This window comes from Hipposideros armiger, unplaced genomic scaffold (assembly GCF_001890085.2).
Source record: "Hipposideros armiger isolate ML-2016 unplaced genomic scaffold, ASM189008v1 scaffold_21, whole genome shotgun sequence".
NCBI lineage: Eukaryota > Metazoa > Chordata > Mammalia > Chiroptera > Hipposideridae > Hipposideros > Hipposideros armiger.
In genome coordinates this window covers 5835253-5849089 of record NW_017731371.1, presented here as the reverse complement: position 1 = coordinate 5849089, position 13837 = coordinate 5835253, and the positions used below count along the sequence as shown (strand labels likewise).

Here is a 13837-nt window from a genome sequence, read left to right as displayed (position 1 = left end):
GATATTCTACCTATAGCTGTTTAAAGCTGTAACTATATTTTTATCCTATCAGAAACAAGCTAAAATTATGGAAAAAGAACAATTTCAGAAATCCCATATTTAATTTTAATTTAAGCTTATATATTTAAAGCTAAGAGAAATACATGAAGACAAAAACAATAAATTTTACTGAGAATGAGAGCAGGTTGTTGAGTATGATCACTTCTAAAAGGAGAAAGGGCATTTTAAGTAATTTAAAAATTTTTACAAAAGTAAAGTAAGAGGTCTGATTACTTCCTCAAAGATGTTTCAAAGCAGCTATGAAAATAAAACTGTCATACATGATACAGGCAAATAACTATGTGCTTTTATAAATAGATACAACAGGAGTTCCAGTAAGAGAAATAATATAATATAAATAATAACACGAACAGAGTAAAATCAAGTAACAAAAGAATACAAAAGAACCCACTAGACAACCCATAAGAGGGAGTTAAAGTGATGTAAGTCAAAACTAAGCTATCTGATAAAGATCACTGGAAAAACCACTGAAAGTGAACAGTAAACTCAGAACTTACACTTCAAGGGGGATGGAGAAACAAAACATATAAGTACATTTTTAAAAAAACATGTAAATAGCTTAATGGATGAACCAAATGATTAACTGCAAAATTAGTTTGAGTTTGGTATCAGTGATGCAATGTCTTCCTCAGCACGTATTATTATAATGACATAACTTAGAAAGTGATGGGTCTAACCACATACAGAAACTCTGCTCACCAACGGCTGTCGAGACGTGGAAAAGCTTCCTAACTTAAATGGGAAGCCAGGTATATGTGTATGTGTATGTGTGTATGTGTGTGTGAATGTTTGCGTGGAAAGCGACATACAAAGAACAGACAAATTTTTTTTTGTTAATAGATCATCAACTTAAAACCCAGATAGCCCCATGTGATTCTTCTCATTATTATGTTTCTTTCTAGTAGAAGAGACTATATGAGAAACAGTCTTCAACAGTCAGTGCAAGCTTTCAAAATTAACATTTTTCTGAACCAAGTTAACTGAATTAAAAGAACACTTACTGGAATAAGTTTATATACATATCCATTTCCCTCATATCTGCTTGCAACCAATCTTTCTTAAATCCAAGAACAAGTGTGTTTGGTTTCATACGCCCAAGACCAGCAGCCTAAAATGTAGGAAAAATACAACTTTAAAGATATACCATTCAACAAAATGTTTTGAAAATGATGAAATCAAATTGACAGCCTCTAAACATTTTACAACTATGCACCCTTACTGGCAAAAGTTCTTAAGCATCTAGTATGTGCATCTTTATAAACTATATCTACTATATTGATCATATATTATGTATGACTAAACAGGTACAAAACAAAAGATAAAATTAAACACTTGAAAAGTTCTAAATATACATTTTTGTACTTTTATGTCTTATCAAAATTTTCCTATTTTTAGTAAAAGAAAAATAATGGAATATACTTAATCTTTTATGAAAATCATAATAGAGTGGTATTCTCAGTTATATATTTTGATAACAGCCATTTAAACCTAGAAGCAAAAGTCTGAATGCAGGACATGCATTGTTGGTTACAGCTCTGAGTCCCATCAACACTACATTTTCAATTCTTTTTACCGATCACGAAAAAGTTTCTGCTGAAATTCGGTTAATTTCCTTCCTCAATTATTCCATCAATCAGTTTTTCTTGCAACCTCATCAAGAGTGGCAATTCAGTACGCTTTACATGCCCAAAAAGCCTATGAATCACTGCTTTGGTAAGATTTTATAACTGAAAATTCTATTCCCAAGGTTGTGTGCACACAAGTTTTTAAAAACTTTTTTTTTATTGTGGTAAAAGATAAAACATTTTGTCACTATAACCATTTTAAAATGTACACTTCATTGCCATTAATTACACTGACAATGTTGTACAACCAGCCCCACTATCTATTTCCAAAACTTCCTCATCACTCCAAACAGAAATTCTGTAACCATTAAGCAATAATTACCCTCTGTCACCAACTTCCAGGACCTGGTAACATCAAATCTACTTCTGTCTCTATGAATGTACTTATCCTAGATTTTTCCTATACATGGAAATACTGAAGAATAGTATTATATTCTTATATGAACCACCAGCAGCAGCATCACATGGAAACTTGTTAGGATGCAAGTTCTCGGGCCTCGCCCCAGACCTACTGAGTCATTCCAAAGGTGGGGCCCAGCAGTCTGTATTTTATCAAGTCTACCAGGTGATTCTGATGCATAATGAAGTTTAAGAACCATATCTCTAAGCAAATATTTCCTTCATAACATTTATTAAATACATAGTTATCAAAATGTTCCTATAAATTGTATAAAAGCAAGCAAGATTTACCCAGTAGAAACAACCTTATGATGAAGGGTAGCATTCTACTTGAAATAGATAAGTATTTCACATATAAAAGTGAATTAAGTAATAAATGATCATATACCCACCATCTAGCATAAGAAAATAAACATTACAAAAACCCATCAAGTACCCTATGTATCTTTTGCATGCCCTCTTTGTATTTTTACTATGTATTCCATTATTTAGGCACACATACATATACATTTTAGGGCCGGCCGAGTGGTGCATTGGTTAAGAGCTGGCTTGGGATGCCAGAGGTCCCCAGTTTGGATCCCACATATGAGGGCCAGTGACACTGCCCTCCACAGCTAAGATGCTGAACAACAGCTCGACCTGGAGCTGGGCTGCCCGTGAGTCGCGGCGAGGCGTAGGCTGCAACCCCTGCTACAGTGGGTTGCCATGGGCTACTGTGTGTAGCCAGCAGCCAGCGTGAGCAGCCAGCAGCCGCAGTGAGCGGCCGTCCAGAAGCCGGCGACTGATCTGCCTCGCCAGGGAAGAGCACAATGATGGTGCCAACTTGGGCCAGTGAAGCAACGTCCTCCACAACCAGACTGAAGAACAAAAGGACAGCAACTTGTCTGTTCCCCTTCCCCGATTCCCCAACGCTGTTCTCCTCCCCCAATTCCCCAATAAAATCTTTAAAAAAAAAAGAAAATAAATTAAGGACTGCCATTACTTAATACTCCTACAAAAAGCAAATAAACAACAACAAAAAATCCCAGTGAGGTGTAGCAGGAAGTTGAATGGGAAACATCTTAGAGAAGAAGAGAAATAGGCTAAGATAATTTATAAATGGGTTCTTCACTGTTAGCGAACAGTATATTATTTCTATACAGTCCCTTTAACTCATTTATGTAACTTTTAGCAGTCTACTTTAACAAAGATATTTTAAAAGCTTTACCATTTGTTTTAATATGAAGAATAAAACCTAGAATAAAAAAATGTTTAAAAGCTTACAACAAAACTAAAATGTGGTCATTTGAGAAGCACAACAACTTTACCTGCATCAAATACTGTGCACCTTCTCTCAAGTCATCCGCATGTACAGGAGCATAAAAGGCTTTCATTTTGTTTTTAATAAGCCAGCGCTGATATTTAATTTGGTCAATGGACATCTCTTTCATGGCTTGTCTACGAGGGCCCTGTAAGGAAAAAATATTAATAATATCTTTAATTGAAAGGTAATCTATTCCACATCTATAAAAAATCTTCCTGTTACATTGGCTTAAACAAGGTGCCTAAATGTTGGGGATTGGGGAGAGAAGTATAATAATAGCATTTCATTTTCATGTCAGTGAATTCTTTGCAATAATTAAGATTATAAAAAGATAAAGCTGATGGAATAGTTAAGGCACAGGGAGTGCCCAAAAAAGGAAGAAGAGGAGAAACAGACTGAAAAAGAAATAGAAACTTTTCAATACTAAGTAAACGAGAGGCATTAAAAATGAAAGAAAATGGAGAAGAGTTTACAGAGAAAAACAAGCCTTTTGTTTTTCTACAGAAAGCTTCCCAGCATGTTTTCTGTTTGTCCCAAATATGTGAGTTAATTTTCAGTAACCTAGAAATATTATTGGAAATCAAAGTGAGAGATATAATATAAATGCATTTTTCCTTTATACTTCTGTTAAATGATAAAAATGAGCTTTAACTTGCAATTCTAGTTGATCCTTGCAAACAATACATAAAATATGTTATACACAAATGTATAAAGCAAAAATCTAAAAATAAGTTTAAGAATATACCCTAATTACACATGAATAAGTAAAGGAAAAATACAATTTATCTTTCTGAGCAGGAAAATTGCCTCATTTGTAATTTCTTGTGTGCAAGACACCAACTTGAATTGATGAACTTGGAGGCAATCTAGAAAACTCCACAGGTCCCTGGGATCGATGTCTCAATGTGTCCTTCCATCACCCTACACACACACACACACACACACACACACACACACACACACACACACACGGCTTTGACTTTGCTACTATTCAAGTAGAAGAACAACTCTAGCAGGGGCTGAGACATAGGGCATAAAACACACATTTCTAGCACCAAAACAAGATGAACAATAGAGCTTGGGGAAAAGCTAATCTGACAAATAAATTTCTTATGCAGAACAAGTAATCCATCATCTAGTGACTGTTTTCAACAGCCAAGATGCCAAAAACATAAAACTACTTTTTAGATGAGAGTTTACCATCATTTTAAATAATTATTTTACTCATGATTAAAACAAAAATGAATGGGGTAATTAAAAGTGTTTAAACTTGGAAATTTGGCATTCACTCTGCTTTTTTTTTTTAAAGTTTACAGTGAAAGATAGTTTTATTAGAGCAGAAAGTAACAGCTCTCAAAACGAGAGGGGGTCCCAACTAGGGTGCCCCCACTGCTCTTCTTATATACCAGATACTAGATATTTACCATAATTTGTCTACCTCCTCCAACCTCTTTTTTTCCTAGTAAGTAAATGTTCCCAGTGTTCTCAGGACTTCACAAGAAATATCAATAAGGAAAAACACATGCTGAATTTCATTTAGGCTCCTTAGTTATCAAGAAGCTATTGTGCTTAGCCAAACCATTATATGGGCAATATAGTTTGCTAAAATCTAGTCATAATAAGTAAGAAAAACAATTACATTTCAAATTCCAGTATCTTTTTAGAAATAAGGTTCTAAGACAGTTTAGTGGGAAAAATATTTTGAAAATAACTACCTTAAAAAAAACCCACACAAGCCAAACAGATTTATGTTGTCAAATTATTTCAGATCTAGAAAGTTCCACAAATGATAAATTATATACAGTGAAAAATGTTTTAATACAGTAAACAAAACAAACACTTACCATATGTACATGACCACAGATCATCAAACCAACATTTTTTGTGAAATCATGAACAAGATGAAGTAAAGCTGGGCGTGAGTTTGGAGCACCTGTCATAACAAGACACTGTGGCCTAATTTAAGAGTGAAAAGAAAAACAAAATTAGAGTTTAGGTTTTTGGTAACATGGACATGATTTTGTTTCTCTAAGCATATATTACACTAGAATCTCATTTGTGCAATTGTCCTCAAGACACAGGCCACATGGTTCTCATAAAAGATGACTTTTAACCAGAGTTTCTTGATACACGAGAAACACAGAAACAGGACCTTCTTGGAATGAACATTATGCCAAATATCCTTCTAAATGAATAGCTAATATTACACATCAAGATTCTCGTATTACAGAAAGAAATGATCATGCTAGTTAAAAAAATATGTAAAAATTTTCATCTTCTAAAGGTAATAAATATTCCAGTTATTTCAGAGTTTATAAAACTTCCTGAGAGAATGGCCTTGCCTTCATGTACAAAAACAGGTTACTTTACTGTCCTTCTTAGTTCGATCACATTATAATTACTTCTACTTTGTAATATTAGCCCTCTTTAATCTAGTTTAACTTTAATGATTGTTGTCATATGAGTTAAACCACCTGTGGTGAAGAAAAGGCTTCTATTTGAATTAAAAGTTTTAATTCTAACTAATTATGGAGAGATCCAAAATTGAATTAAAATATCTTTGCAAACACACGACAATGGCATGACTTTCATATTAATTTTCCCTGACAAGAAATGAAAATAAATCTTGTTTGATGAAAAAAATGTTCGGGTATCCATTTTATAAGTTCAAACAGTTTAGCAAAAGTTCTTTAAAACAAGAATTTATATAATTAAAACAAAAATAACAGAAAGCAAATAGACTAAAAATTCTGCCTTACCTACTACATTAATTGTTAGAGTAGTTCCTCACTATATTCATAAAATAAGCACGAGGGCCAGACAGGTGGCGCGTTGGTTGAGTTGGCTTAGGAGTGCGAGCTCTGAGCAGCAGGGCTGCGGTTCGGATCCCACATGAGGGCCAGTGACACTGCCCTCTACAGCTAAGATGCAGAACAACAGCTCAACCTGGAGCTGGGCTGCCGGGAGTCGCCAGCGAAGGCGTAGGCTACAGTGGGCTGCCGTGAGCTACGTGTGTAGCCAGTAGCCAGCGTGAGCTGCCATGAGCCGCCGTCCAATGGCCAGCGACCAATTGCCTCACCCAGGAAGAGCGCAATGATAATACCAACATGGGCCAGTAAAGCGACGTCCTCCACAACTAGACTGAAGAACAAAAAGATAGCAACTTGTCTGTTCCCCTTCCCTGATTCCCCAATGCTGTTCCCCTCTCCCAATTCTCCAATAAAATCTTAAAAAATAAATAAATAAAATAAGCTTGAAACTTAAAAAAGACTGAAAAATATACCAATATTCAGAATTTTAGCAAGCTATCTGAAAAAACAATTTTGTCTGGGAGAAATGCTTTGGGGCAATCAAATGTGAAATCATCCTCTACAATCTAGACTGCTAATATAGTCCAGTCACCCCGTCTGAGCTTTAGCAGGTTGAATGGCACCCCAGCCACAGACTACATTTTCTAGCCTTTCTAGCAGCTGAAAGTGGGCCCATGACTGATTTACCGCCCATAGATATTCCTATTTCCAGGTCATGTAATTTAAAAAGGAAGCTGGCCACCCTCCATACTTACTTTCCCTTTCCTGTAAGCTAGGCCATGGGTGCTGTAATGACTTTGACCACGTGGACAGAAACACCACCGAGGGAATGAATACAAGGAACGTGGGACCTGAATGACCAAGTGCAGCAAATCTGCCTCCCTGCCAAAGAACCATCCATCTACCTCTGGGCTATCACATAACATGGATGTCTATCTTGTTTAGCCCTGTATTTTTTCGGCTTTTTGTTACGGCATGTTGGGATGGAGTCCCAGAGAGCAGTTTCCAGGCTCCTGGCCTCACATGGAAAGGTGCTGGCTCGGCTGTGTAACCCGCACATGCAAGCACTCACGTAAGCAGCTGGCTGTCTGCCACTACTGCTCGTATGCTATATAACTGCCGTGGCTACGTTAGCAAGTGCAGATGGTGCGGATCTTGCAGATCCTACTTCCTGTGTCTCACCCGGCTGCCCTCGAGAATACAGTGGTATGAACCTCCCATCCATGGCTCTATTGTTGTTCCTTTTCAGCCTCACTGCATCCTGCATTCACCTGCCGGGAGCTGAGCCCCTGCATCACATGGTACTTTAACCTATACTCAGTACGACCTATTAGTGTGGAAAAAGTAATTTGTAGTCCCTATCTTTACTAAATAGTACTAACATAGCACAAAGTCATAACTTAGTATAGTTTTATCACACCAAAAAAGGTACAATGCCAATACATTAGGGATAACTTTGAGCAGCAATGACAGTATGATTATCTGCCTTCATTTTAACTCTTTTCTTAAAAATCTCCATGATACAATGAGATCTTTTAAGGCACAAAACCACAAAATATGGAGAACAGGAGCAGATACAATAGTATGAAAATATTAAAAGCTAGAAAACAGATGGAAGGACAATAAAGGATTTTACAAATCAAGAAAGGGCTAAATCCTAAATGAGCATTAGAGGAAGCTGCGAAGCTACCTGATTTACACCTAAAAAAAAAAAATCACCAAAATGACTTGGAGTTAGAGGTAGTACATGTCTCTAGAAGGGGAGACGGGGCGAGGAGGAAAGCAATGTGTTAAACGAACTAAAATAAGGCGGACTGGTTTAAAATTTGCATAAGAAGCAACTAGATAAACCCAAATTATATCTGTCACTCTGATGGGCATTGTCTCTGCCCCTCTCCAATCCTATTTGGCGAGGGCTTATTTGCTAGAGAGGGCCTCTGGTCGGGAGAACTCAGCAACATTTGGGGCAGAAACAGCTACTTTAAATAGGGAAGGAGTTAGGAGAACAGTTATATGCTCTATCCTGAGAGCTCTGAGCTCCTTTTCCACTGGGCTCTCAAAACGGGTACCCCGGAGTTTACCAACAAGCAGAAGATTAAAAGATTCTCTTCTGGGAAATCTAATCAGATCAAAAAAAGAAAGCCTTTAAGATGACTTAACTTTCTCAAGGAACCGGCAAGGCTACATTAATCTATAGTAAGGACTTCATGGACAAACCCCACCTACCAGTGCGGGGCTTCCCCAGCCAAGGATCACAGATACTAAGACAAGGCTGAATCCAAGAACCCAAATTAAACTAATAAGAAACAGTGAGAGAAACACATTTCAAGGAAAACAGAAACTACAAAGTGAAGGAAACAAACTCTTTCAGCAAGTTTGGTGAAAGCTGAGATAGTGATAAAGTTAAATAAGAGGAAAAAAAAAATTATGGGCTCCAGAGAAAACAAAAAGCTGTACAGGAGAGAAGCAGCAGTCATAATTTAATACATGGCTTAGCTCCGAATCATGTTTGAAAAGTCACAAAACTATAAATACCAAGTATGATCTAATCCAAACATGGCATAAAAATATTCTGGATGAGATCAGGGGAAGGGTGCATGTGTGCAGTAAGTGCATGTGGATGAAAGACATCAATAGATAATGACTAAAATTAAAAATTAAAACGTACATCAGGAGAAAGATGTTGTTTGAGAATATAAGCATGAAGAAAGCAGTAAATGAAACAGCTAAGAGTGCAAAGTGTTTTTTCGTGGCATGAGAGAAATAGGACTATGAGAAGTGGGGCCATCTCTGCACGTGGCATCTCCTACCTCTAAACTCCTAGTCATTCTTGTGATTTTCATGACAAACCTAAGTTTTTCCTCTTTAAACTATGTTTGTGTATAATTCTGATGAAAATTTTAGAAGTCATACACAATGCACAATATAGATGATGTATTTTAGAATTGTATACTTGAAACCTATATAATCTTATTAACCAATGTCACCCCAACAAATTTAATAAAACTTTAAAAATAAAATAAAGATAGTACTGCACCCAGAAAAAAAAAAGCCATATTGGAATAAAATATATTTTTTAAAATGTTCCCATTACTATAATATGCCAAAGCAACAGGTTTTTATTGATGGCAAATTAACTCTGACTCTTAGATATGCTCTCAGTTTGGGGATACAACTTTCCACATAAAGGAACAATTTCTATTTTCTGTCATACTCGTCTTCAACTATCTAAAATGCACTGAAATTAATGTTTTCCTCCCAGGGGTCTTGTTCCCTTTTCTTTTCTCAGGTTCTCTCTACTCCAAAGCTGAAGATCTGTGATCTCAGGAAACTTTTCATTTCAGAAACAAAGAGGAGGTAGATCTAGACAACAGTAACAAAGAAAACACATGACGACTTAGCTTACTGGGAGAAATATGGTACAGCAATTCTTTTCTAGTGCTCGTCCACTCTGCGGGCTTTCTTTAAAAAACATTTTTCCTTTTGGTTTACTGACATACATGGAACATATTTCTGTGTTTATTTTGCAAAAGCAAATAGAAGGGGGTTACACATGATAACAGAAAGTCATTTGTTCAGTGCCAGGCTTAAGTGAACAATATGAGAATGACTAATGATCCATTTTTTTTTTTTTTTACAAATTTCTGTTCACTTTATGATGCCTCCCATTTAAAAGTCTTCAGATGAGAGACCTCTAAAACTTTCATAACATTTTTGTAAGATAGATGTAAAATTTAGATAATGAAGAAAGCTGAGTAAGCTGAATAAATCTGAATAAATTGCCCAAGTCCAACCAAACAAAAAATATTCTATGCTTTTAGAGAACTTTTCATGAGATATCAGCATGTTAAAATGTTACTGAACAGGAAGTGAAGATCTGACCGTCACCTAAGACAAATGTTTATGTTGCCTACTCGCTCACCTGAAGTTTTTCACGTGGTCCTCTACTCCAGAAAGGCGAACCGAGTGCTGCAGCGCATTCAGGTAGGTCAGGGCTTGTGTCGAGGATCCCCAGTTCACATCTGTGGGGAGACAGTGCTCGTGCAGCATGACACCAAACTTAACAACCAACCAATAACCAATCTGAGACACACAGAGAAGTAAACAATGCTTTCACATTCACAGTCAACTACTAAACTAAACTATTAGTTGGAACCAGCATGACATTAAGACAATGCTAATCTGAACTACAGTTGCATTTAAAGGGAAAGTACATTTTGGAAAAGACTGAGATGACAGGGCTGCTTTCACAAATAAAGAAAACATTTTAAAATTATTGTTTATATAGCCAAAGGTTTAAAGGGAAAGAGGCAGAGCTCTGATTGTTAAGAAGTAGTACTTATAGTACTTAACAGTTTAAATTATTTAAACAGGCAAATGTTATTCCTTATTGAATAAACAGCCTGGACACGAAACGATGATTTTAGACATGTGTTACTTTAGAGAGGTAGCATGCATACTAGAGAAATAATTGCTTCTAAGATGGGTAAACAATACCTTCTTTGTCCATTTCATTTCTAAAGCCACCACTCTGTTCCAAAACTTCACCGTGTCATACCAGAATCACAAAATGTTTCCTCACTATTTAAAATGACTACATTGCAACTACTCTTGTAATCTCTTCCTAATGTATTCTATTGAGCCAAAACTTTTCAAACCTGTATCACTGGCTCTTCCCTCTAATCTGTGTTACAGGTTACTATACTGAATACTGGACCACTCCTAATATATCTTAGCATCATCTCCTTATGTAAAGATATACCAACAGTTATCAGTAAGATACATTCTAGATAATCTTTGACTATTTCCCAGTTAGAACATGTTTGTCCAGTTTTCCCTGATACATAGTAAGCTAGTGGGAAGACAGGGTGTCTTCTAGTATTTTGTGAATTCCATGGTACATTATTACAGTAGGTACTAACATCATAGCAGGTAATACATATGCTTATTAGGCTAACAGCGACTACTACCACAAATCTAATCCTCTCAAAGAATAATTTTAAAATATATTGAGGGCAACAGAATGTTAATTATATGAATTTGTTATTTTTCTACAAAAAGGATTAAATTTAATTTATGGGTAAGAATGGAATTCCATAGACTAAAAAACTCTTGTAGTAATTGTTTCATTAAAATGTATTTGGAAACAAAGTATTTGAAATTTTACACAAAATAAAACTTTGAAATATACAAAAGATAATACTTAGATAAAAGGTAACAAAAAACTTCTACAGGTTTCTAGTTTGAAATACTAAATGGAAAAGGTTACTGACCTGGTTTTTTGTAGGTAACATAAATATACAGCCCCAGGACTATCACATATGTTAGCAATGCAGCCCACCAGTTAATGACAAACATCACTATGCAACAAAGAATTGCTCCAATGAGTGATATCCACATGTTATAGTATTTGAATGCTGGCCGCCATCCTAACAATAACAAATAGATAAGTCACTCACATGCCTCAACTGCTTTAGACAATGGTACATATGAATGCACAAAATAACTGTGGTTGCTACAATGAGAGGACTTTAAACATTAAGTACATGTCTAATATATGAGTAAAGTCATAGGCCATTATTGATCACGATTTAATTTCACGATTCTTTTTTTTTTTTTTTTTTTTTTTTTTTTGGCAGCTCACGGCTGCTCAGCTCGGGCTGACTCGAACCGCTGTTGCTCAGAGCTCAAACTCTTGAGCGAGCTCTTAACCAACTGAGCCACAATTTCACGATTCTTGATGGCACATCTATTTACTTCCACACTATTCTATCTTAGTAGTTCTGTATTCAATAAACTCTTTACCAAAAAAGTGTACACCAACCTACCCTAGTGAAAGCTAAAAACTAGAAAAGATTTTAAAAAGATTTCAAATTGAGTCCTTATTAGTGTAGCTTTATTGTCTGATTTTTAGCATAAGACATATCCATACTCTAATGAATATATAAAACAGTTCAAACAAAATGTTTTTGAAAAGTTTTAAAAATTCATCTACTTACTTAAAAAATTAAGAGTTTATTATAGAAACATATCTTCCCATTTAGTGAAGTATTATTTATGAATTAAGCTCACTCTAAAAACTGTGAAGACCACGTTTTAAAATTTTCAATCATAGCTAGTTCCATAGCCAAAACTATTCTTTTTAAATCATTTCAATCAAGTTTATAGTTTTAAAAATTAAACTTAACTTTGAGATAATTGCAAGTTCACACAAAGTTGTGAGAAATAATACAGAGATTCCGGGTACTTCTGTCTTGTTTACCCTAATGATAACATCTTCCAAAAGGATACTACAACATCACAACTAAGATATTGGTATTAACAGTCAAATTAAAGAAGAGTCCAACACCAGGATCCCTTGTGTTGCCCTTTTATAGCCACAACCACCTCTAAAATTTATATTCTTAAAGTAAAAACGGAAACTAAGATGCTTCTGTCCTAAGTTCTCACATTTTTGTTCCTTCATTTCCTTTCCTGCTGTTCAACTGTTGTCATGGTTTATAACAAACAGTACATGGGGGTACTTTCTCAGTTTCTAAAGACCCGTTATATTAGAATTCCACAGGACTCATTGTGTTAAAAATATTTCTGGACAGGTTAACTATATCATAATGTTCTTAAATCTGAAATTGAAATCAGCTAAATAAATGATAAAAACAAAACAAAAAAACCAAAATAATTCTTTCACAGTGTTAGTCAGAATTTGAGAGTAATGCTATCATCTTAAATGCTTTGCAAACAAGAAACAGAATGTTACCAGTACACTTCATGATAAAGAGATCTTTGAAGACTCAATTTGACTCCACTGTAAAGGCAGACTGAGCATTAGTGAGCTAATCTCACATACACCATCTTAAAAATGTGTTTGTTCAAGTTTTATTTTCTCTAAAGTCAAAGACATTACGACATTTATAAAACTTTACAAAAATGTAAAATCACCTGGAGATTTTGCAAGTGACGCATGGAATACTGAAAAATTGATCAGTGCATAGGATGCAAGGAAGAAGTTAGAGATAATTGGAGCAATAACATTCAGTTCAGCTGCAAAAGAAACAAGAGGCATATTGATTGACATATGAGGCATTTTTTAACTTTTCAAAATTATGAACTATTTCAAACCTTTAGATAATGGCATAATGAATACTCCTATATCCACCATCCAGATTTAATGAAAACTTACATTTTGCCATACGTACTTCATGCACTTTAGTTTTCAGAAATCAAACCTTAGGTACACAGTTGAAACCCCCCTTTATACCTCACTCTTCCAAAATTGGTATATTCTTTTTCCAATGATATAGTTTTACTATATACATATATAGTCCATAAGCATTATGTAGTACTGTTCTGGGTGTTTTAAAAGTTACGTAAATAATATCATACTATATAATTCTGCAATTTTATTTTTTACATTTATTATATTTGAGATTCATTCATATTGATATATGAAAACAAAGTTTATTCATTTTTTTTTCTTTTACTGCTGAATATTATTCTGCAGTTTCATTCTTCCATTGATAGGTATTCAGGTTGCTTCCACTACTATATATTTATATATATAATTAATGACTTCTCACTACTATATTTAATGACACTAAAAACATTCTTTTTTTTTTTTTTTTTTTTTTTTTTTTTTTTTT

At 35.1% G+C, this 13837-nt stretch overlaps 1 protein-coding gene across 2 annotated transcripts in view; it reads right to left on the bottom strand.

The window, feature by feature from the left end:
- SLC12A2 (solute carrier family 12 member 2) overlaps nucleotides 1-13837 on the bottom strand; it is a 93570-nt gene that overhangs the window by 14860 nt on the left and 64873 nt on the right. For both annotated transcript variants that reach the window (XM_019635396.1, XM_019635395.1), the window contains exons 13-18: nucleotides 13137-13238; nucleotides 11471-11626; nucleotides 10120-10219; nucleotides 5232-5343; nucleotides 3392-3532; nucleotides 1062-1168 (exon numbers count right to left, since the gene is read on the bottom strand). In XM_019635396.1, the coding sequence (XP_019490941.1) occupies nucleotides 1062-1168; nucleotides 3392-3532; nucleotides 5232-5343; nucleotides 10120-10219; nucleotides 11471-11626; nucleotides 13137-13238 (718 nt within the window). The remainder of the gene's footprint in view (nucleotides 1-1061; nucleotides 1169-3391; nucleotides 3533-5231; nucleotides 5344-10119; nucleotides 10220-11470; nucleotides 11627-13136; nucleotides 13239-13837) is intronic.